At 45.2% G+C, this 26046-nt stretch overlaps 1 protein-coding gene across 1 annotated transcript in view; it reads right to left on the minus strand.

Moving 5' to 3' along the window:
* Nucleotides 1-24177, minus strand: part of REL (REL proto-oncogene, NF-kB subunit) — a 74771-nt gene extending 50594 nt beyond the window's left edge. The window contains exon 1 of the mRNA XM_040351139.1: nt 23902-24177. Within this exon, the coding sequence (XP_040207073.1) occupies nt 23902-23908 (7 nt within the window). The 5' untranslated portion in view covers nt 23909-24177. The remainder of the gene's footprint in view (nt 1-23901) is intronic.
* Between the last annotated feature and the right edge of the window lie 1869 nt (nt 24178-26046).

Genomic DNA, 26046 nt, shown 5'->3' on the forward strand with positions numbered 1-26046 from the left:
GGTATCGGCGAGTACATGAAAAAAAGTATCGGTACTTGTACTCGGTCCTAAAAAAATGGTATCGGGACAATGCTCTCAACCAAACTGTCAAACCATCCAATGGCTGTTGTCATAACTAATCACATGTGCAGCATCATGGCAGTTGTAAATTAAACAGAGGCAAAGATGGCAGCTTAGAGGGATTTACTTACACTTTAAGAAAAACAGCTTATTCGCATTTGTCATTCAACAGTAACAGCAAAGTACAAAAAGGTTACCAAAGCCACGTTTGATGCTAGAGTAATGCACAGCATTGTCATAGCAAACTTAGGACAAGGAACCAACTTGCCATAGGCTTATAACTCCTTTTAAAACCCCAGTTGCACGTCACTTTGCACGTTCACTCTACTCATTCTCATGTGATTCCATGCAGTAAGCACCAGTCCACTCCAAAAATGTCCACAGCCAATCCCTTCTTATGTACATACGGTTTGTGAAAGACTGTTCATGGGAAGGCAGGTAAGCACTGGGGGGGCGTACATAGCAGCATTGGGAAGCACACCAAATGGCACCAGTAATTGTAAAAGAAACAATTGCTTTTGGAAAGAACCACCAGTTGAAGGATACATCCACAATGGTGGATTCGGGTCAAAAGTTCTTCTTTAAGCACTGGTAATTCCTGAACCCACACAGGCCCCCATCTTACCCCTGTAAAGTAAAAACTATAAAGGATGTGGTCAGGGCCGCCATCAGGGGGGTACAGGCAGTACACCTGTAAGGGGCCCGGAGGCCCCCAGGGCCCCAGATGGCAACCCCCCTTTTTTATATATATATATATATATATATATATATATATATATATATATTATAACATAATATGAATATTATTATTATTATTATTATTATTATAGGACCCAGAGGTCCCCAGGGCCCCGGATGGCAACCCCCCTTTTTTTTTAAAAAATAAAAAATAAAAAAATATATTATTTTATTTCTTTTTATATATATATATATATATATATATATATATATATATATATATATATAATATTTATATATATTCATTAAAGGGCTCAGAGGTCCCCAGGGCCCCATGTGGCAAACACTCTTTTTTATTTTTTATATTTTTGTTTATATATTTTGTTCTATTTATTTATTTTATTAAAGGGCCCAGAGGTTATTTTATTTTTTATACATGTTTATTTAAAAAAATAAATATATTTTATTTTATATTAAAGGGCCCAGAGGTTTTTTTTATTAAAGGGCTCAGAGGTCCCGAATGGAAACCCCCCTTTTTTTGTAATTTCTTTATATAAAAAATATATATATTAAAGGGCCCAGAGGTCCCCAGATAGCAACCCCCCTTTTTTAAAAAAAATATATATATATTTTTTATATAATTTGTATTTCTTTTTATTAAAGGGCCCAGAGGTCCCAGGGCCCTGGATGGCTACACCCCTTTTTTTTTATATATTTTTCTTTTTTTTGTAAAGGGCCCCCCCCCTACTTCTCAATTCGCGGCAGCCCCCCCGCTTCTCAATTTCAGGCGGCTGCACCCCGCCCCCCGGTTCTCTGCTCCAGGGGGCCCATGCCTGAAGCTGTGTAAGGGGCCCCATAATTCCCTGGATATGGTTTACAAACAAACCTAATACAGTGCCAGCAGTCAGAGGACTTTGCCTTCTTGTTTCCAATAGACATGAATGATCATTAATGATTATTTGGTGCTTTTATTGACATGAGGCAATGCTGTATCATATGGAGTAGAGACCCCTAATGACCCCAATATGATCTTTATGTTTACCGACCTGCAACAAAGCTGCTAAGACAAGTCCTATTTGAAGCATATTTCTTTCATCCTCTATATATATGTATAGATAAGTACAGTAAGAATGTGTTAACATGTTTTGTCATTCAGCAAACTTGGATCAGTTCCAGTCTACTCTTTTGTATTCTTACGGGAATCAAAGTACAAAGAATGTAGTCAAACTAGCACTGGCGCATTTCACAATGTCACAATATAACCTGTTTTACTGCATGAAATGTGTATTTCTCACATAGCTCTCCGCTTCCCAGAGATGATCATTGATGACCATTCTAATCCATTCCTAAAACGAGTCAAGATAAGAATCCTACCAACCTTCCTGGGCCCCTCAACTCCCGCTACTCTATGATTGTGAAGGAGGAGGCTTACCATACATTACAGTGTCCAGGGGTTGTGGAAGAGCACACAACTATGAAAACAACATCAGAAGAAATTATTTTAGTTGAACTTTCAGGAAAGTGGAGACGTCTGAAGGTGTGGAGTATATTGTAGATGCAAAATAATATAAAGAAATACGATTTTAGTTCCTTTTAAAGTGGAAGTTTACCCTATAATTACTCTATGAACATGAAACAGCCATATAACACATGTACAGGCCCGGATTTCCCACAAGGCCACTGAGGCCAGGCCTTGGGGCGGCAGGGCGCCAAGTGGCGGCAGTGGCATGGAGTACCCCGACGCCTGGAACATACAGTTAAGGGCGGTAAGTTATGAGGGAATCTGCTCGCTCGTTAACAAGTGATTGCGGAGATGTCGCCTAAATCACTTGTAAAATGTGTGCTCCCGTCCATCCTCCCCTCTCCCCCCACCCCACATACCTCTCTTTGCTGGCTCTGTCTTCGGGACTCCGGCCTCCCCCCGGCCACCGAGTCTGTCTCCTGTTCCTGCTGCCGATGTACACAAAGAGCTGTGCTCTTCCCATCTCAGCTGTGACAGGAGTTCTAGCACAGTGCTAGGACTCCTGTTTTGGAGGTGACAGGGTCAATAAAGAGAACATGTCACCTCCAATTGCTATCACACAGGGAATTGTTTTCTCCTGTGTGATAGCAAAAAAGTTAAGTGAACAAAATTGATTAAAAATAAATAAATAAATAAGAAGAAATAATAATTCAATTAATAAAATAAAAAAGTAAAGAATAAGAAAAATAATAAGGAAAATAATAAGAAAATTATACAAAAATTTAAAAAAGTAAGCGACAAGCTACTAATAATAAAAAAAAAATGATAAAGTAAAAAAACAAAACAAAACATATTTTAACTAACCGTGACGCTCATTCTCTGTTGATTTAGGGGGGGGGGGGGTTGCGGAACTTGGCCTTGGGGCGGCAGGGAGAGCAAATCCGGCCCCGCACATGTACCTTGGGCTTAAAGGGGTTGTACAATTTTTTTTCCCTAAATAGCTTCCTTTACCTTAGTGCAGTCCTCCTTCTCTTACCTCATCCTTCGATTTTGCTTTTAAATGTCCTTATTCCTTCTGAGAAATCCTCACTTCCTGTTCTTCTGTCTGTAACTCCACACAGTAATGCGAGGCTTTCCCCTGGTGTGGAGTGTCATACTTGCCCCCTCCCTTGGACTACATGAGAGTCAGGACACCCACTAATAAACTGCTCCTTTCTCTATCTGCAACGTAGAGAGCATCCTGACTCTCCTGTAGTCCAAGGGAGGGGGGCGAGCACGACACTCCACACCAGGGAGAAAGCCTTGCATTATGGTGTGTAGTTACAGAAAGAAGAACAGGAAGTGAGGATTTCTCAGAAGAAATAAGGGCATTTAAAAGCCAAATCGAAGGATGAGGTAAGTGAAGGAGGACTGCACTAAGGTAAAGGAAGCTATTTAGGGGAAACAAATTGTACCTTTACAACCCTTTTAAGTCTACAGACTACTACTTGCAGCAAAGGCCAATAGGCCAAGAAAAGGGCGGAAGCAAAGGCAAAAAGAGGAAATGTGAGTGTGGGGGGGGGGGGGGGGGGAGTGAAAGTCACCAAATCCAGATTAGCATTGTATTTCTTTTTTTTTTTATTATTAAATACATGCCAAACGAATTTGCACTTACACATAGAAAAAATTGTAGTAATGTACCAGTATAGATACCAACCACAGAACATACAGTTGACTTGGACTGATTAAAAGTTTTTTTTCTTAGTTATATTTTTCTGTTAACATGAAACATACATTTTTAAGTTGACAGGATATCAGTTAAGGCTTCACTTAATTGTTTCTTTTGTCCAGGTTTATATTCAGTATAATTGCTAGCAAAAAATGTGGTCGTACCAGGTAAAGCAAGGTTGGGGTTTTAGGAACACTAGGGTTTGGGGGTTGCAGGCATCGTGTCAATAGCATTAAGGCCAGGTTCACACCTATGCGAATTGAGTGCGGCTTAAACCGCATCTAATACGCAGAACATTTCAAAATACATTGTTTTCAATGAGGCTGGTTCACATATGTGCGATGCATTCGCACTGCGCAGTGCCGCAAAACCGTGTGCGTCTCTTAGGCATTGCGGTGCGGCTCAGGTGCGAATTCAGGCCCATTATCTTCTATGGGTACGCAGCTGATTCGCAGATGTGTTCAGTTCTCTTCAGGAATTTCTCTCATTCAGCTCAATACACTTCTCCCCCACTCTCCTCTCACCCGTAACTTTTACCAGGTCTCCAAATTTGCATCTAAAACGTTGCTAATCTGCTGAACACTTCTGTAATCTCTCTGTAAAGATAAGAGAGCTGAAATTCGCACCGCACAAGTGTGATTCCGGCCTAAGGCCTAAGGAAAATATTAAGGCTGGATTTACACTGTTGCGGTACCATTTCTGCATGCCCTGCATTAACATGTGTGTTGTGTAGAGGTAGCCTGTTTATTTAAATTAGCTGCCTAATGCATCAAATGCAGCACACAATGTACGCGGTAGTGTGTGAAGTGCATATTGTGGTATGCTGTGATACAGGTGCAATAGCGAAGTTCACCGGGTTGGCATTAAGAATAAATGGCACCGCAGCACACGATAATATAATATGCACAATGGGCCATATTCTGAGTAAGGATACGATGGAGTATCTCAGGATACTCCATCGTATCTCTCTTTTTTGACCCGCGTATCTATGCGAGTGATTCCTAGAATCATTTTCGCATTGATACACTTAAGATCCGCCATGTGTAAGTCACTTACACTGTCGGATCTTAAATGTAATTACTCCGCCCGCTGCTAGATGGCGTTTACGTTCAGGTCTCATTTGTTTATGCAAATGAGCCTGATACGCCGATTCCCGAACGAATTTGCGTTGCGTAACCGTCCCTAACGTCGTTTGCGTAAGCGTAAACTTACCCCTGCTATATGAGGGGTAAGTTTACGCAAGTCCCACGTAGGCCATGTTAAGTATGGCGTCGGGTCCGCGTCGTGTTTTTCCGTCGGCTACGTCGTTTCCCTAAGTCGTTCTTGAATACGACTTTACGTCAATGACGCACACGTTGGCGTCATTGACGTTTTACGCCGAGAACTGAAGCATGCGCACTGGGCTATTTTAAGCCCGGCGCATGCGCAGTTCGTTAGAATCGGGGGCGCGCTTAATTTAAATAGAAGCCGCCCCCTTGGAGATACGCGTGGCTACGCCGGGCCATTTACACTCCGCCGCCCCAAACTACGGAGCAAGTGTTTGGGGAATACAGCACTTGCTCCTGTAGGTTGGGGCGGCGGAGTGTAAATGGCTTACGGAAAATGGAAATCTTTGGAAATCTACGAGAATATGGCCCAATGCGTGTTGCAGTATCACATTCAGTAAGGATCTTCAGCAACCAATACTTTTGTGCGAGTTGGTTGGTTGGTCCCCTTTTGTACTGGTTTCAACTGATGCAGCTATTTAGCTGTTTTAGGCCCCTTTCACATGATAAGCCCACTCGAATCCTCCTGTCCGTTTTCCAGGCGGATCCGAGCGGACCACCCACTGACTCCTATGGGCAGGTGGATGTCAGCGCAGATGTGTCCTCTGACATCCGCCTGCCATCCGATCCGATCAGATCCGCTCAAAACAGACATATGGCGATACGTTCACCATTCATCTGGCGGATCGGATGGGATCTGATGAAAACAGACATATGGCGATACGTTCACCATTCATCTGGCGGATCGGATGAGATCTGATGAAAACAGACATATGGCGATACGTTCACCATTCATCTGGCGGATCGGATCTGATGAAAACAGACATATGGCGATACGTTCACCATTCATCTGGCGGATCGGATGAGATCTGATGAAAACAGACATATGGCGATACGTTCACCATTCATCTGGCGGATCGGATGGGATCTGATGAAAACAGACATATGGCGATACGTTCACCATTCATCTGGCGGATCGGATGGGATCTGATGAAAACAGACATATGGCGATACTTTCACCATTCATCTGGCGGATCGGATGGGATCTGATGAAAACAGACATATGGCGATACGTTCACCATTCATCTGGCAGATCGGATGGGATCTGATAAAAACAGACATGTTATCTGTTTTCGTCCGATCTCCCCATAGAAGTCAGCGGGGGTCTGACAGGTCCCTCCCTGCTCAGTGGGCATCAATGGAGCGATCTCCCGCTATGCTAGCGGAGTCCGCTAAGCGGATCTGCCCCATGTGAAAGGGGCCTAAGAGTGAAGGTCGGTGCAGTCCTTCACAGGGTGCATTTTATTAATTTTTTTAATCGGCGGATAGTCGCTTTAAATAAAAATATATTTTTTTAAAAAGAATTCAGATGAAAACAAATATAGTTTTTTTTTTCTGAAGGCAGGTCTGTTTGGATCTCTAAAAAAGCCAAAAGTAGATATTGGGTTGATTTCTAAAACTGGCAAGTGCAAAATCTGGTGCAGCTGTGCCGACTAAGACTGGGGTGCCATTAAAGAGGAGGTCCATCCAAATTTTTTTTTAAAAGCCAGTAGCTACAAATACTGCAGCTGCTGACTTTTAAAAAATGGACACTTACCTGTCCAGCGCGCCCGCAATGTCGGCAGACAAGGCTGAGCAATTGCTCGGTCCTCGGATACTGCCGCTGCCATGCTCGGTGAGGGAATCAGGAAGTGAAGCCTTGCAGCTTCACTGACCGGTTCCCTACTGCATATGCGTGAGTATCGCGGCGTGCCGTCACTGGTCTCCGCTCTCTCCTGGGAACAGTGGGCCGGATTCAGATAGGTTAGCGGATCTTTAGAACCGCGTAACCGATCTGATTTACGATCCGCCGTCGCAAGTTTTTGAGGCAAGTGCTTAATGCAGAAAGCACTTACCTCAAAACTTGCGGCGGCGTATCGTAAATCCCCCGGCGGAATTCAAATTCCGTGGCTAGGGGGCGTCTACAATTTAAATCAGGCGCGTCCCTGCGCCGATCGAACAGCGCATGCGCCGTTCACGAATTTTCCCAGCGTGCATTGCTCCAATTGACGTCGCCAGGACGTCATTGGTTTCAGCGTGAGCGTAACTTGCGTCCAGCTCTATTCTGAATCGACATAAAAATTCAAAACTCGGCGCGGGAACGACGGCCATACTTAACATAGGATACCCCTCACATAGCAGGGGTAACTATACGCTGGAAAAAGCCGAACGCAAGCAACGTAAAAAAAATGCGCCGGGCGGTCGTTCGTTTCTGAATTGGCGGAAATCCTCATTTGCATATTCGTCGCGTGTAAAAAACAAAACGCCACCTAGCGGCCAGCCTGGAACTGCAGCCTAAGATCCGACGGTGTAAGTCACTTACACCTGTCGGATCTTAGGGAGATCTATGCGGAACCTGATTCTATGAATCAGCCGCATAGATCCGATCGGCTGAACTCAGAGATACGACGGCGTATCAGAAGATACGCCGTTGTATCTCTTTCTGAATCTGACCCAGTGTGTTTCCCAGGAGACAGCGGGGGGACGGGAAGTGGCGTAGACTCCAGTCTATGTCTTAGAGAGCTATATGCACCCCCCTCCGCCCTGAAAGGTGCCACCAGAGGGGGGGGGGGAGGGTTCTGAAAAGCGGAAGTTCCATTTTTGGGTGGAACTCCACTTTAAGGTCCATGTATGTGTAAAGGCAGGCGTCCCAATACTTTTGGTAATATAGTGTGTATGAATCCTACATCAGAAAACCATTCTCATGTGACAGTCAAGACGTACAGTCTTCTCATATAAGGAAACAACCAGTAATGCCAAAACAGCTGTGTTGACTTGTACAACTTCTATGGAATAATACCTGCAACTTCAAAGAGGGAGGCTGGGGAATCCCATGAATAAAAAAGAACTAACAGTTATTTGAGATGACACCTAAAGCTATACCCAACGTCTGTTCAAATATGCTGCTGAAACAAAAGTATACCACACAGTAATAAAAAAAATCACACAAAGGTTCTTTGTGTCAATAACATTGGTATGTACTAACATAAAGGGGTTTTCCACTCATTAGGAGAGGTGGACCAGTAATTCTGACTCTCTCAGCAGCTGCCCTGGTGAGGTAGGTCCCTTACATGCCAGCTTGAATAGTATACTGACAAAACAGGGCAAATTTACTGATGGAGCAACTTTTTTACTGACAACCTGAAAAATGACATCATTAAAATTGTATGAGCCAGATGGAAAACGAACATTGGCACAGCGATTGCATCCATGCAATCACTGTGTTGTGGTTTTCTGAATACAATAGCCGCTGATGGAGGGATTCCTCCATCCACATTGTTAGTTTTGGATAGAAAGTTGAAGGTTTATAACTGTTTCCAGGTTTTTATTGCTATCTGTGTCCCTCTCAATTTCTCCTGGTGACCACGGTCTCTGGTATGGAAAGTGATGGTAAAAGGTTTTTGAGTTGTCACAGACACAAAAAGGGAAGGCAAATCTTCCAATAAGGACACCCGTCCTGGTGTCTAAAGGCCCATACACACGATCAGACTTTTCGACAACAGCGGTCCGACGGACCTGTTTTATCGGACAATCCGACCATCGGTTAAGGAGATATTTGCAAGAAAGACGGCACCAATGTCTACGGAGCCTGCGCGCCATAGACAACGGTGCAGGCGCACTGAGCGTGCCGTTTCTGAATAGGATCGTGCCATCCCTGACAGCTCCCGCGCGCGTGCGCGGGAGTGACGTCATCGCGGCTCCGGCCAATCACAGCACCGGAGCTGCGATACAAGGAAGTCACTCCGGGAGAGATGTCGGCGGTGGAGGAGAGGAACGAGGACCGCTGCGGGGGCTTCGATCTCAGGTAAGTAATTTATAATGAGCCAGTATGCTATGCACGGAATACCCGCACACTACCCGATGAATCCAAATACAGGAAGCGGCCAGTAACATAAAGGATTACTAAGGTTCGCCTGCCCCTGACAGTGACTCGAGCTGGGCATCGCCACTTAGTGAAGGATTGGCTTGGCGGCTCGGCTGCTCTAGCCCTGCAAAGGGAACTGAGTTCCTGCTGTGAAAAAAGTGCAGGAACTCCGTTCCCACGCGTTTCCGCAGGACTTGAGCCCTGATTGGTGGCACACAGTTGGCTCTGCCAAGTAGTACTGGAATATGGAATTATACAGCACCATCAAATGATAGGTCATTCAGCCACATCTCAAGGAACCTCTAGCAGCCTCTGGAGGAACCCTAGGGTTTCACGGAACCCTGGTTGAGAATGGCTGCTTTCAAACAGTGGACTTGTGTCCTCATTCACACCATCCTCACCATAATAACAAATCAGGTTACAATGGAGGTAATTCAGCTGGAGATGTGCTTTGGAGGCCATCTTGGGACAGGCAGAGTCTATTTTAGACCCTGGCTCCCGGGGTGTGGCACGCATTTCGTGTGTGGCGAGAGTAGGAACAGGTTATATGTCTGTCAGGGACAGTGCTTGGCATCAGGGAGAGGTTCCAGACGAGTAGGGAAAGTGCAGGGACACTCCATCCTACCTGGAAGCCTCCCCACTTGAATACGAACCAGCCAGGCCATAGTTCGTCCCTCGAGACAGATGCTGTCAGCACATCTGAGACCTTCAGCTACTACTCATCGCTGTTACATTCTGTGAGTGTTCCCAGTCCGGTGCCTTCCTGCCGGGCTTGGTTTGTATTGCTGAACTTCAATTTCAGTACAGTTCCGTTTTCTTCAACTGAAGTGATTTCTGTCGTCAAACCACACTGCACCTACCCACACCTTTACATCTCAAATAAAACAAAAAGACTAAAAATAAATAAATAAATAACTTTAGCCTTGATTTATGATATTTGTTGTTACCTTTTAAAATATAAATATATACATACATGAAAGGGTCATAAAAAAAACACCGACACTTCTATGATCAAAAATCAGTCAATGGGAACTGTGAACCACAATGAGTAAAAGTCAAATATAGTATACAATACTGTTGTCTGAACGCTGTTACTAATTAAACAACTTTGACATTTACATGCCATTTGCCTGTGAAAAGTGAAGTCATAAAAACTTTTATCATGTAAACATAAGCACTGGCGTATGATTACAGTAATAAGACAAAGGTAACACCAGCAATTCAAAAAAAAAAAGGTTGCTGACATCTTGTCTGGGATTAACCCTGTTGGAATTGAAGGCAATAAAATAAAATTACCTTCGATTTTTTCTGAGTCATCAGTATAAAGATATTTCTAATGTGCTAATTATTGATCATGATGAGAGCATCAGAATTAGCTGATGTGCCAGTTGGGGAACTACAGAATTACCGTATTTATCGGCGTATACCGCGCACTTTTTTGCCCTGAAAATCAGGCCAAAATCGTGGGTGCACGGTATACGCCGATACCCGCTTTCCCGCGCCGAGTTTTGAATACTGCGCCGACATATACCGAGCACAGTACACTCGGGTATAGTCGGGCAGTCTCGGCTCCTTCCGCGCTCACGTCCTGGACGTCATGGCCCTTTAAATGGTCTGTCCACCCGGGAGTGGTGTTTTATCTCTGGTTGGATTCTGGTGAGCTGGCTCACCCACTAACATAATATATCTCTCAGGCCTCGTACACACGACCGAGAAACTCGACGGGCGAAACACATCGAGTTCCTCGTTAGGCTTGTCGAGGATCTCGACAAGCTTGCTTTGCGTACACACAGTCAAGCCAAAATCTCCTCGTTCTCAAACGCGGTGACATACAACGGCAGGGGAAGTTTGATTCCACTGGCTAAACTATTGGGGCTGCTTTTGCTAATTTCATGTGTTTGCGTGTTAAATAAAAGTTTGGTAAGAGACGATTTGCACTTTTCTGTCTTTTACAGCTTTAAAAATGTGTTATCTCCATTACAAATGCTACTTTTACTCCCGTCTCATACTTTAATCTGAGCAAGCGCGGGTTTCTTAGCATACAGACGTCCGAGTTTCTCGTTGAAAACCAGCCCGTCGAGGATCTCGACGAGCCAAATCAGACTCCCGTCAAGAAAATAGAGAACTTGCTCTCTTTTTGGCTCGTTGAGGTTCTCTACAGTTTCCTCGACGAAAATGTACACACGACCGGTTTCCTCTGCAAAAAAATATCTCCCAGCAAGTTTCTTGCTGGTTTTTGCAGAGAAACTCAGTCGTGTGTACGAGGCCTCAGTGATTGTTCAGACTTCACAGCAATATTGGGTATGAAGGAGTCTCAGTCTTGAAGCTGCATTCTCATCAGAGTAAAATATATGGGGATCAGAATCTCATTTAGAATGACAGCTGGGCAGATTTGGAAATTACACTGGAGGCCTCACCACTGCAGCTGAACTGTGATCTTTTAACAAATACAATAACAATAAAACTAGCAATATTGGGGGCCTTCACTTGTATTAGATGTTTTGAATTGCTAGTGTAGTGTACCTAATGGACAGGAGGATCATTAAAAAAATACAAGAAGGCCGCGTTTGACCCTCAAACTTCCAGGTAAATACCACTGCACTGAAATCTGAGACTGGTTACACCATACAATATTTGAGAATTGACAATTATGCCGCGTACACACGATCATTTTTCGGCATGCAAAAAACAAAGTTTTTAAAAATTTTTATTTAAAATGATGTGACGTGTGTGGGCTTCACATCATTTTTCAGGGTTCTGAAAAACGTCAATTTTTTTTTTCGAACATGCTGCATTTTTTAACAATCTTTTAAGCCTCGTACACACGATCAGTCCATCCGATGAGAACGGTCTGAAGGACCATTGTCATCGGTTAAGCAATGAAGCTGACTGATGGTCTGTCGCGCCCACACACCATCGGTTAAATAACCGATCGTGTCAGAACGCGGTGACGTAAAACACAACGACGTGCTGAAAAAAATGAAGTTCAATGCTTCCAAGCATGTGTCGACTTGATTCTGAGCATGCGTGAATTTTTAACCGATGGTCGTGCCTACTAACGATCAGTTTTGACCTATCGGTTAGGAATCCATTGGTTAAATTTAAAGCAAGTTGGCTTTTTTTTAACCGATGGTTAAATAACCTATGGGGCCCACACACGATCGGGATTGACCGATGAAAACGGTCCATCAGACCGCTGTCCTCTGGTTAACCTATCGTATGTACGAGGCCTTAATCGATGTTGTTTTTCGGGTTGTAAAAAATGATCGTGTGTGGGCTAAAACGATGTTAAAAACCCGCGCATGCTCTGAAGCAAGTTATGAGACTAGAGCGCTCGTTCTGGTAAAACTAGCGTTCATAGTGGAGTAAGCACATTCATCACGCTGTAACAGACAGAAAAGCGCAAATCGTCTTTTACTAACACAAAATCAGCTAAAGCAGCCCAAAGGGTGGCGTCATCTGAATGGAACTTCCCCTTTATAGTGCCGTCGTACGTGTTGTACGTCACCGCGCTTTGCTAGAGCATTTTTTTTAACGATCGTGTGGGGGCAACGTCGTTTAATGATGAAGTTGGAAAAAACTTAGTTTTTTCTAGAGGCTGAAAAACGTTGTTTTTTACAAGCCGAAAAATGATCGTGTGTACGCGGCATTAGTCCTTGGCTAAGCGTTCTGTGTTGACATCGTGGAATGTGTCCACAGTGACTCAGCAACTACATTTTTTTTTGTTTGAGATGTTTTCATACATGCAGGCAGGGAGGGGTTCACCTTTCAGTACTGTTGTCTACTCTTGGTTAGAAATATTACATGCCAATGATGCATTGCTCCAGTGCCTGGAAACCCTCTATTCATAGACAGGTCAAGAAAGTGTTACCTTGGCTAATATGATAGATTAAACATACAGAATTCCCTTCTATACATTGTAAAAGTTGCAAAATATGAATACAAATTTGTTATAATACACTTTTTATGGTGAAATAAAAATGATTCCAAGCCTACGTTCCAAAATCTGTTTTTTGTATTGAATATTGATGAAAAAATTTAAGTGAGGTTACACAGTGAACTTGGTAAAAATGACTTATAAATCTTCATGATTTAACCCTAAATACATGACATAGGAGCAGAAAAGGGCCTTGTCCATATAAGCTTAAAATTTAAAGTGAAACTACTCTGCATCTGAGCACCACAAACCAATAACACTGGCCCAGATTCAGTAAGCAATTGCGCCTGCGTAACCATAGTTACGCAGCGCAATTGCTGACTTGCGCCGGCGTAACGAGTTCTCCTGATTCAGAGAACTCGTTACGCCGACTGCAGCCTAAAATCTGCGTGGCTGCATTCTTGCGATGACCGCTAGGGGGCGTTCCCATTGTGGTCAGCGTATAGTATGCAAATTGCATACTTACGCCGATTCACAATGTTGCGCGCCCCCTGCGTACGCAAGTTACGTTGTTTCCGTACGGCGTGTTTAGCGTAAGGCTGCCCCTTCTAATAGCAGGGGCAGCCAATGCTAAACTATACCCGGCGTTCCCGCGTCGCGACGTTCGAATTTTACGTTGTTTGCGTAAGTGAATCGTGAATGGCGATGGACGCCATTCACGTTCACTTTGAAGCAAATGACGTCCTTGCGACGTCATTTGCCGCAATGCACGTCGGGAAAGTTTCCCGACGGAGCATGCGCTCTACGCTCGGCGCGGGAGCGCGCCTAATTTAAATGATTTTACATTGCGTGCGCTTACGCCGGGCAATTTTGCCGGCGCGCCCTCGCAATTTACGGAGCTACTGCTCCGTGAATCGAGGGCAGCGCAAAATCGTTGCCCTGCGCCTCAGCAAATAGAGCGCAATTCTTTCTGAATCCGGGCCACTATTTATTTTGCTGAGAAATCAAGTTGAAAAACATCCCAATAGCATTTCTGGTTGTGGCCATCTTGAGTAAGGGCAGATGATTCATGTAGCATTTACTTCTTGGAATCCATCTGTCCTTAGCTCAGGCATGCAGACAAGAGGGTGTGCTTAGCTGAGAAGACCCCTCCTCCTCTCCTGAAACACTTGGGATGTATGACATCATTTGTCTAGGCCAGGAAACCAGAAAGTAACTTAAAAGGACACTATAGCCGCCACTATAGCCGCCGACTGTATCACTCGACCCCGCCCCCCGCGTCATTGATTTGATTGACAGCAGCTGAAGCCAATGGCTGCGCTGCTATCAATCAACCAATGAATGAGCCAAGAAGCCCGGCCGAGAAGTCAGCGCGTTCACAGCGCGGTACTTTCGAGGGGTCAGGTAAGTAAATGGGGGGGGGGGCTGGGGGGCTGGGACGTTGTTTCACCTTAATGCATAGAATGCATTAAGGTGAAAAAACATGTACTTTTACAACCCCTTTAAAAAATGTAAAAAGTTTAAAACGAGTAAATATAATATACCTTCCTATCAATTTACTAACGCTAGCAGCAAAAGGATTAAAAACAGTCAATGTTGATTGAGAGAGTGAAGTTCCACAAGAGATAGGGAAACATTAGTAACAACAGTTAAAAAAGTGGTCAGCTGAAGTTTTTACAGTCCCATTGATACTCGCAAACATCTAATTTGCCAGCCATGATGAAAGGGGATTGCGTAGCCCCTCGAAATATGTTGGCTGTCTTTTGAATTGTTGTAACCAGTTGAACAGTAAAGATTTTGGACTCCTACAGATTTTTTCATTTGGCACCTCTTAAGCCCTGTACACGCGATCGGTTTGTCCGAAGGACTGTTTTCATCGGTCAAACCGATCGTGTGGGGGCCCCATCGGTTTGTTTTCCATCGGTTACATTTTTTTTTCCTATGGATAAAAAAACGATAGAAAAAAACGATCGTCTGTGTGGAAGTCCATCGTTCAAAAATCCACGCATGCTCAGAATCAAGTCGACGCATGCTCGGAAGCATTGAACTTCATTTTTCTCAGCACGTCGTAGTGTTTTACGTCACCGCGTTTGGACACGATCGGATTTTTGACTGATGGTGTGTAGGCAAGAAAGTCAGCTTCATCGCATATACGACGAAAAAATCCATCGGATTAGATTCCATCAGATATCCGATCGTGTGTACAGGGCTTGGATAGAATAATGGGATGATGGAATAGGCATTGAGAAAAACATTTTATAACAATATCACGTCATACTCTCTCAGAATAACATGATATGTGGGTTAGACTTTGTTTCACCTTCTCATTCAACAACAAGGCTTCATACTTCCTCCTTCCACTGTGATGGCAGTTGAAGTAAATGCATACACCAACCAGGAAATAACCAAACTTCCTTCGAAAAATTCCCCTTTATAAAGAACACGAGTGCAAAGCTTAGAATAATAACATTACATACTGAATTTTGCTATTTGTAAAATGCTGTGTCCCAAAATCACCAAACCAGAATCTTCGAGCGCACTGTTAGCTGGGGTGGGTATGCACTGCTTACTACCACCAGAGGCAGTTTTCCACAGACCACTATCGGAAAGGGGAATAGGGGTAATTTTCCACTGACCACCGATGTAAGGAGTAATTGGGGCAATTTTCCACTGCCCACTAATGTAAGAAGTAATTTTCCACTGACCACCAATGTAAGGAGTAATTGGGGCAATTTTCCACTGCTCACTAATGTAAGAAGTAAGGGGGTAATCCACAAAAGGGATACGCCGGCGTATCTACTGATACGCCGTCGTATCCCTGTTTCTATCTATGGAACTGATCCACAGAATCAGTTTACCATAGATAGGCAGAAGATCCGACATGTGTAATTGAATTACACTGTCGGATCTTAAGGATGCAATTCTAGGCTGGCCGCTAGGTGGCGAGGCCATTGCGGCCGGCCTAGAATATGCAAATGAACACTTACGGCGATCCACGAACGTTCCGACGGGCCCGTCGCGCTAAATCTACGTCGTTTATGTCGAGTTACACCGCGTAAAAATAGGGCTGAGTCCTATTTGACTAAGCCCTATTAAGTATGGCCGTCGTTCCCGCGTCGAAATTTTAAACTCTACGTCGTTCGTAAGACGTTCGTGAATGACGCTGGACGCCATTTACGTTAACGGCTAAGCAAATGACGTCGGAGCGACATCAGTTAGCGCAATGCACGTCGGGTAAGTTACCCGACGGAGCATGCGCAGTACGTCCGGTGCGGGAGCGCGCCTAATTTAAATGGGACTCGCCCCATTAGATTCGGCACGCATTGCGCCGGACGGATTTGAGTTACACCGCCGCAAATTTCCAGGTAAGTGTGTTGTGGATCGATACCTAACTTAGGAAATTTGCGGCAGTGTAACTTAAATCACTTAAGTTACGTTGCGCTGCGGGGCTGTGGATTTGGCCCTAATTTTCCACTGACCACCAATGTAAGGAGTAATTGGGGCAATTTTCCACTCACCACTAATGTAAGAAGTAATTTTCCACTGACCACCAATGTAAGCAGTAGTGGAGACAATTTTCCAGCAACCACCAATGTAGGGGTAATGGGATCAATTTTCCACTGACCATCAATGTAAAGGGTCACTTCTACACTGACCACTAATGTCACGGGATGCCACCATTTTTACTGTCTGCATTGCTTTTCTGTTAATACTGTTTATTACATTTCATGATTATTACTGAAAGTAATTTTGTTGTATACTTCAGGTGGTGTTACAAATGATTTGCCCTGGGTGGCAAATTCTCCAGGTACATCAAACTTTTTTGTCTTATTTAAAACTCCCTACAACTAATGGCCTGTGACCTGTAGGTATAATCCTTCTTTTGGCAGGTGTCCCCCAAGAGAGGAAACCTACCTGGTGCTCCCTTTAGTTTCAGAGTTCCAGGAAGCCCCCCAAAATTATGCAACTATTGACAGAATTGATATTTAACCCATTTCTTGTGTTGACCAAATGCAATAGGTGGCCTCACTGATGAATAGGAGTGAATGGGTGGGAGCCAAAAGTGATCCATAATATTCCATTCATGTTACCCATGTAGTCAATGTTTAGTAGTAGAGTACCACAGTTTTGGAGGTGCCTGGGCACTCCAAAGATAAAGTAAGTAGCCACCTCTAGTTTGAAGCTGGTGTCACTGTAATAAGGTAAGGTTCACTTTAAAGTAGAGTTCCACCTTTTATATTCTGGGGAATGGTGCGCGCTGCCTTCTGGGAACTGTGTGTATCCCAGAGAGCAGCCGCCCATTCATACAGCGCTGCAAGACTCGCGCATGCGCAGTAGGAAACGGGCAGTGAAGCCGCAAGGCTCCACTGTCTGTTTCCCTTAGTGAACAATGGCGGCACCGGGACCTTCTATGATTGAGGGATCAGCCTCGGGGGGGGGCCGACATCGCGGGCACCTAGGACAGGTAAGTGTCCTTATTAAAAGTCAGCAGCTACAGTGTTTGTAGCTGTTGACTATAAAAGAAAACAAATTGCGGGTGGAACCCTGCTTTAATCATCCATTCAAACTAAGTGTGAACACAGCCAGGTGAGGTGTATTTTGGTGCTTCAGCTAGAACAGGTGTCTCCAAACTTTCTAAAGAAAGGGTCAGTTTACTGCCCTTCAGACTTTAGGGGGGCCGGATTGTGCCCAGTGGAAGTAAACAATGTCAGACTTTGGCATTAGGAGGAGAAATAGTTGGTGTCTTCGAAAGAAATTATGGCCCATCATTGGTGTCGGTAGAAAGAATAGTGCCCCATTGTTTTGGATAGCGGCAGGAGTCATGCCCCATTGTTGGTGTCAGTGGCAGGAGTCATGCCCCATTGTTGGTGTCAGTGGCAGGAGTTATAGGCCATTGTTGGTGTCAGTGGCAGGAGTTATAGCCCATTGTTGGTGTCAGTGGCAGGAGTTATGCCTCATTGTTGGTGTCAGTGGCAGGAGTTATAGCCCATTGTTGGTGTCAGTGGCAGGAGTTATAGCCCCATTGTTGGTGTCAGTGGCAGGAGTTATAGCCCATTGTTGGTGTCAGTGGCAGGAGTTATAGCCCATTGTTGGTGTCAGTGGCAGGAGTTATAGCCCATTGTTGGTGTCAGTGGCAGGAGTTATAGCCCATTGTTGGTGTCAGTGGCAGGAGTTATAGCCCATTGTTGGTGTCAGTGGCAAGAAAAATGCCCCAAGGGCTGAATAAAGGCAAACAAAGTGCTGCATCTGCCCCACAGGGCAGATCACTGATCTAGAACCAGAGTAAAATCCTGCTTTTTGGCCCATGGCTCCTATTAGGCCGCGTACACACGGACAAAACCGATGATAATGGACTGAGGTTCAGTTTCATCGGTCCAAACCGACCGTGTGTATAGCCTATCGGTCTGTTGTCCTTTGGTCCAAAATTTTAAAACATGCTTCAAAATCGAACCGATGGTCCGCTGCCCGATCAGTCCAAACCGATGGTTAGTACAGAAAGCATTGGTTCAAAACCCGCGCATGCTCAGAATCGAGTCGACGCATGCTTGAAAGCATTGAACTTCGTTTTATTCAGCACGTCGTGTGTTTGACGTCACTGCGTTCTGACCCGATCGGTTTTTGGAACGATGGTGTGTACGCACATCAGACCATCTGGCCACTTCAGCGGTGAACCAATGGAAATGGCCCGTCAGACCATTCTCATCGGTTTGGAACGACCGTGTGTACGCGGCCTTGAAGTCTATGGGACAATAACATTCTGCCCAAAGAAGACCATGTACTTTTTTGAGCTTCACATGAGGCCCCGTACACACGGCCGAGGAACTCGACGTGCCAAACACATCGAGTTCCTCGGCGAGTTCAGCCCTGAAGCCGCCGAGGAGCTCGGCGGGCCGAGTTCTCCCATAGAACAACGAGAAAATAGAGAACATGTTCTCTATTTTCTCGACGAGTTCCTCGGCGGCTTCATCAGGCCGAAAGTGTACACACGACAGAGTTTCTCGGCAGAATCCGGCTCTGACCGAGTTTCTCGCTGAATTCTGCCGAGAAACTCTGTCGTGTGTACGGGGCCTCAGAAACCACACAATGCTGAAGTGTGAATGGGCCCATTGAGGATAATGGTGTGAATGGGGGGGTTGAATATAAGCATTTCACAGTTAGACCCCTTTCACACTGAGCCGCCCATAGCGTCGGCGGTAACACGTCGCTATTTTTACCGCCGTCACTATGGCCGGATTTGCGGCGCATTTCGTCCGATAGCGGGGCACTAGCGGGCGAGAAAGGGTTAAAACCACTGAAGCATCGCATTGCAGGCGGTATAGACATGCTATCTCATTGATTTCAATGGGCAGCAGCGGTGGAGTAGCGGTATACACACCGCTCCTTCACCGCTCCAAAGATGCGGCTAGCAGGACTTTTTTTACCATCCTACTAGCGCACCACTCCAGTGTGAAAGCCATCGGGCTTTCACACTGGAGTCAATGGAGCAGCTGTTTGGGGGCGGATTGCAGGCGCTATTTTTAACGCTATAGCGCCTGCAATACGCCCTCAGTGTGAAAGGGAGAGAAGACTCTGAGGCCAGAATTCAATATTCTTCTGTAATATGCAGCTATCACTCACGTAAGGCCACTTCTTAAACTATGCCATCTCGAAACAGCATTACTACAAGAATATATCTGACTGCTACCGTATGTGACTCACAAGGTTTTTTCTTTTTTTTTTTGTATCTGTTGGGGAAGTGATCCACTCATTTCTCGTGACAAACAGCGCACCGAGACAACTTCCCCTTTTTTAGTTTTCATTACTTACTTATTTTTTTATTTTTTGGTTTCGACCAAATGGTAGAAAATACCTAGCGTCAAAAAAAAAATTACATCGCAAAATATATTTTTTAAATTTAAATATGAAAAAGAAGGTGGCGGGTTGTTTCTTTGATGGCCCAGTGAAACTAGTGCTCGCCGCAATCTGCTTGTATAAAACGTAGTTCATTTTTAAATCATTTTTACTGTTAATAATTAATGAAGACATATACAGTATAAGGGTAATTTATAAAAAAATATAGTATAGTTATAGTAAAATATTTTTATAGTAAAATATTTTTCTTTGAGCCAACAAGCACATGAAATGCACACAAATAAATACAAAAATGAATGAATAAATCATTTCAAATTGCAAACTTGGCTGCCACACTGTTCTTATACTGTCACAATGCATTCATACAGACTCTCATACCACACGGACACCCTGGTTTGTCACACTAAGCTCACACAGACTGTCCCATTGCATTTACACTGTCATAACACAGACTGTCACATTACATTCACACTGACTTTCCTCATGCACTCTGCACTTCCTGTTTGTCCCTGGGACAGGAAATGAAGGGAAATCTCCCCAATGGGACACGGTAGGTGATTTACCGTATAGCTAAACGCAATTTTCCTCCTTTTTAGGTTTGGATAGAGTAGTGAGAGGTTAGAGCCACTGATAGGCTTTTATTGCTTTTATTTTCCCAATTAGAAAGATTCACCCTCTCTAAGGCCTTGTACAGACGAGAGGATATCCGCTGGAAACGGTCCGCCGGACCGTTTCCAGCGGACATTCCTCCTCCGGATTTTGATCTGATGGCTTGTACACACCATCAGATCAAAATCCCCGCGGGAAAACATCGGCGGTGACGTGGCCGCGCCGCGGTGCGCGACCCTGGAAGGTAAATACTTCCACGCATGCGTCGAATCACTTCGACGCATGCGAGGGATGGGGATCGGGCGGACTTATCCGGTGAGTCTGTACAGACGACCGGATAAGTCCGAAGGACAGGATTCCAGCGGATAGATTTCTTAGCATGATAAGAAATTTTTATCCGCTGGAAATCCGTCGGCTGGATTTTTATCCGCTGGAAAATGTCCGCTAGGCCGTACACACGACCGGATCTGTCTGCTGGAACTGATCTGCGGGTCAATCCCAGTGGATAGATCCGGTCGTGTGTACGGGGCCTAAGGGTTAGTTTACACTTGCTTCAAAACAAGGCTTCGGATACCCTTTGTTAAAGCTCTCTGAATGGCAGTCAAAGCCCCGGTCACTAAATAAAATGGTTAGCTTACAGTCCTGTTTACACCTTGCTTTTGCTTGGTGCTTCGATGAAGCTTTGGTGGGGTTTCGATGAGGCTTCGGTGGGGCTTTGGTGAGGCTTTGTGGGGCTTCGGTGGAGGTTCAATGAGCCTTTGGTGGGGCTTCGATGAAGCTTTGGTGAGGCTTTGTGGGGCTTTGATGAGGCTTTGGTGGGGCTTCAAGCAAGCTTTGCCATAGACTTCTATGGAGGCTTTGAAGATGCTTTGAAGCACAACTAAAGCGACATGGGGTATAATTTTTGAAGCAAAGCAAAGCAAAAGCAAGGTGTAAACAGGACTGTAAAGCCTCGTACACACGATCAGTCCATCCGATGAGAACGGTCTGAAGGACCGTTGTCGTCGGTTAAATCCCTTGTGACAGTAATAGGTGGTGACAGGTACTCTTTATGGAGGGATCGGGGATCTAAAAGACCCCAAATCCCTCCTCTGCACTTTAAAGTACTCAGATTGCTGAAAACGGTGATTCTGAATACTGTATATTTTTTTTAAACCTGCGCAATTGGCAGCCGAGTAAACCGTAAGTGACGTTGTGACGTTGCTTCCATGTTTACAGAGAAAAGACTGACACAAAGCCGTTTACGGTCTGAAGGACCGTTGTCATAGGTTAACGATGAAGCTGACTGATGGTCCGTCGCGCCTACACACCATAGGTTAAAAAACAGATCGTGTCAGAACGCGGTGACGTAAAACACAACGACGTGCTGAAAAAAAATAAGTTCAATGCTTCCATATCCTCTCACTTCACGTTGTGTCTACAGGAAAGGAAGTGAAGGCAAATTTCCCTAATGAGACGCAGATGGCAAAAAAAAAAAAATCAGCAGTGGTTTGAACCTGCCCCTACCCTATCCAAAATGAAGATACATTTTAGGGTTTGTCTTCGGGGGGCTCATTCACTTGGTGCCCGGCCATTTGTTTTCTTTTTGTACTAGCGCTAAACTGCGTGCAGGCGGTCTATACAAAGTGACCTGATACACGTCGGATATATGGACACCGCCAGGTTTTACAGGTACGCAGGCGTGAAAGCACAGACCAAGATATGCTTAGGCTCCATTCACACTTGTTCGACCTGTTATGCAACTTTGGACAGCAAAGTCACATGACAAGTCATTCCTCGTGTTTTCCAATGATAACCATTCATATATGTGTGACTTTGGTTGCACTCCAAAGTCGGTGTAACGGTGGCGTCGTACAAGTGTGAATTTATACTTGTCTTTTCTCCAACGGTCCAGTTCCTCTCCAGCGCGGGCTTCTTCTGTGTCCTGTTTTTTTTGCCAACGCGAGATGACGTCACTCACTGTGTAGGAGGCCGTCATTACAGCACACCTGTAGGCTTGTAAGCTGAGGGGATTCTGCAAACAAGCAGGTAAGTGTACTTTATTGCAGAAGAGACATTGCATGCCACTTCTGCAATAAAAAAAAACTGCCTGCTCGCAGTGAACAACAGCAGAACTTTAGTTTCCGCTTGAAGGGTCACCATACACATTACAAACTGATCATTATTTACCAAAATTAAGATCTATCTAATCCATGGGTGCTCAACCTGTGGCCCTCCAGCTGTTGTGAAACTACAAGTGAGGCATTGCAAGGCTGACAGTTACAAGTATGGCTTCCAAAGGTAGTGGCATGATGGGACTTGTAGTTCTGCAACAGCTGGAGGGCCACATGTTGGGTACCCATGATCTAATCGAAACAAATCAATTTGTATCCAACCATGGTAGCCATACATGCTTATATAACTGATTGATTACCGTATTTATCGGCGTATATCGCGCTCTTTTTTGCCCTGAAAATCAGGGCAAAATCGTGGGTGCGCGATATACGCCGATACCCGCCCCAAATTTTTAATACTGCGCCGACATATACCGAGCGCAGTACACTCGGGTATAGTCGGCCAGTCTCGGCTTCTTCCGCAGTCACGTCCTGGACGTGAGCGCGACAGTTGCCGAGCCTGCCCGAGTGTACTGCGCTCGGTATATGCTGGCGCAGTATTCAAAACTCGGCGCGGGAAACGAGCGTGGAGGACGCGAAGGACGCCGCAGAAGGACACCGGACCCGCCGAAGAGGACACCGGACCCGCCGAAGAGGACACCGGACCCGCCGCAGAAGGACACCCGAAGCCGCAGAAGGACACCCGAAGCCGCAGAAGGACGCTGGACCCGCCGAAGAGGACACCCGAAGCCGCAGAAGAACGCCGGACCTGACGAGGCCGCCGATGGACGCCGCGCAAGACACCAAAACTGTAAGTACAAAAATAACTTTTTTTCCACAGGATTGGGGGTCACTTTAGGGGTGCGCGGTATACGCGGGAGCGCGTTATACCGCGATAAATACGGTAACTTTCTGATCAAACTCTCCCGATAGGAGTCAGAAAAAGAAATGTCTTTCTGGACAGCCACACCCCCGATAGGAGTAATTGATCTATAGAAAATATCAATCTATAGTCGACAACCCAATCGATCAATATGCCATACACAGAGAGGCGGATTGATTGTTGGAAGATTCGATCATAAATCATCGCAGTTCTGTTTTTACCATTCAGTCTAACAATCTGACCTTTCGAAATACGATCATATTCGTGATCAGAGCAGATCATTTTTCCACTCTAGTTGATCAACTCCAATCAAAATTGATCGGAAAGGGAAGTTATGGCTAAATGATTACTTGAGGTTTTTGATCGAATGCCACATTAATCAGATTGGTGAGCTTTAAATAGGCTGATCGCAAGCGCTAGTACAAAAAGTAAACAAAGAGCTCTCGACGCTGTACAGGGCTGAATGAGCCCTTAGAAGTCTACATGAATAGGAGTACATTGGGCACTTACCTGCCATGCTTTGTGTACAGCGTGACGGGACGGTCTCCCTATGACGGGATAGGTAAGTCGGTGAACAGGTAAGAATTTGAGGGGGTCCTGTAATGGGAATCCTGACCACTGTAGTCCTTAGAGGGATGTGTAGAAGGAAGGTCTATCTGGAATAGTCCTAGAGGGACAGGAGTCCTTGTCAGAGCTGTCACTGTGACTTCTCCATAGAGGGAGAGGAAAGTCCAAGTGCTCAGCCTTCTTCTTGTAGTGACATAGAGGCAGAGCGTTGCAGGGAGGAGTCCCAGTGTGTAGAAACTGGAAAGTCCCTCCACACACACACAACTCTGACATCACAGCCTCTCTCCTCCTGTGCAGTGTGGAGGGCTCAGGGTTGTGACACACATATTGACGTCTCTGAGGTAGAGTGGTCACTCACAGTACACCTCCATGCCCACTCTAATATTCAACTTGAAGTGATTCTTTCAGTGACGTTGTAGAAAGCAACCCTCAGCCGTCCTCCTTGGGGAGGGAGAGCCCCTTCTTTGTAGCCACAACCCCCCCCCCACAATTCCCGCCTGCATCACATGAGGTAGAATAAAGATCTCACGAAATCAAGCAATGCTGCCAATAATTCGGACAATTTTCTGATCATTTTAATGTCAAAGCAGCTAAACAGAACACAGCAGCCTGCAACCAACGCTTTGCATTATTTAACCACTTCAGCCCCAGAAGAATTTACCCCCTTCCTGACCAGAGCACTTTTTTGAGATACTGCACTGCGTCGCTTTAACTGATAATTGCGCGGTCGTGCGACGTTGCACCCAAGCAAAATTGACGTCCTTTTTTCCCCCATAAATAGAGCTTTTGTTTGGTGGTATTTGATCACCTTTGCGGTTTTTATTGTTTGCGCTATAAACAAAAGAAGAAAGACAATTTTGAAAAAAAACACAATATTTTTTATTTTTGATTTAATAAATATCACAATAAAAAATAAAAATAAAGATTTCTTTCCTCAGTTTATATCAAAACGTATTCTTCTACATATTTTTGGTAAGAAAAATCGCAATAAGCGTATATTGATTGGTTTGCGCAAAAGTTATAGGCCCAGATTCACAGAGAGCGGGCGCACATTACGCCGCCGTAGCGCAAATAATATACGCTATGCCGACGCAGCGCAGCGAGGCAAGCATGGAATTCACAAAGCCAGTGCTGCCAAAACTGCGCTGGGTTTCGAAGGCGTAAGTTGGCGTAGGTGGAAGTGGGCGTGAGCTATGCAAATGAGGCGTGACCCCATGCAAATGATGGGCCGAGCGCCAGACAGATACGTATCACCAACTGCGCATGCACAGAGACGAGGACGCATCCCTCTGCGCATGCTCACAACCACGTCTGAACAACTGCCTAAAATACGCCGGATCACTGCCTACGCCGTGAACGTAAACCTACGCCCAGCCACACACACACGTCCAATGTAAACTCCGTAAAATACGCCGGCTTGTGTTCCCTGGTGCAGACCTTTGCATGTCTGCTGCTGCGTTACACCTCCTTTATGGGGCTTAACTTTACGCCGGACATACAACTTACGCGCACACCGCATAGCTTGCGCCGGGCGCACGTACGTTAATTTGCATATTTGAATAGAAAATCAATGGGAGCGCCACATACGTCCAGCCTAAATATGCGCCCACGCTACGCCGGCAAGTTACGTCGGCGGGATGAAGCCTGTTTTTAGGCGTATCTTAGTTTGTGGGTCCGGCGCACAGATACGACGGCGCATATTTGCACTTACGCGGCGCATCTGGAGATATGTCGGCGCAAGTGCTTTGTGAATCCGGGCCATAGAGTCTACAAAATAGGGGATAGATTTATGGCATTTTTTATTTTATTTAGTAATGGCGGCGATCTGCGATTTTTATTGTGACCGTGACATTGCGACGGACATATCGGACACTTTTGACACAGTTTTGGGACCATTCACAAGTATACAGCGATAAGTGTTATAAAACTGCAGTGCACTGGTTACTGTGACTGGCAGGGGTTAACACTAGGGGACGCTGAAGGGGTTAAATATGTTCCCTAGTGAGTGATTCTAACTGAAGGGGAAGGGACTCACAAGGAGAGGAGGCCAATGTGTGTTCGTCTGTACTGAGAACACACATCGGTCTC

This window comes from Rana temporaria, chromosome 4, assembly GCF_905171775.1.
Source record: "Rana temporaria chromosome 4, aRanTem1.1, whole genome shotgun sequence".
NCBI lineage: Eukaryota > Metazoa > Chordata > Amphibia > Anura > Ranidae > Rana > Rana temporaria.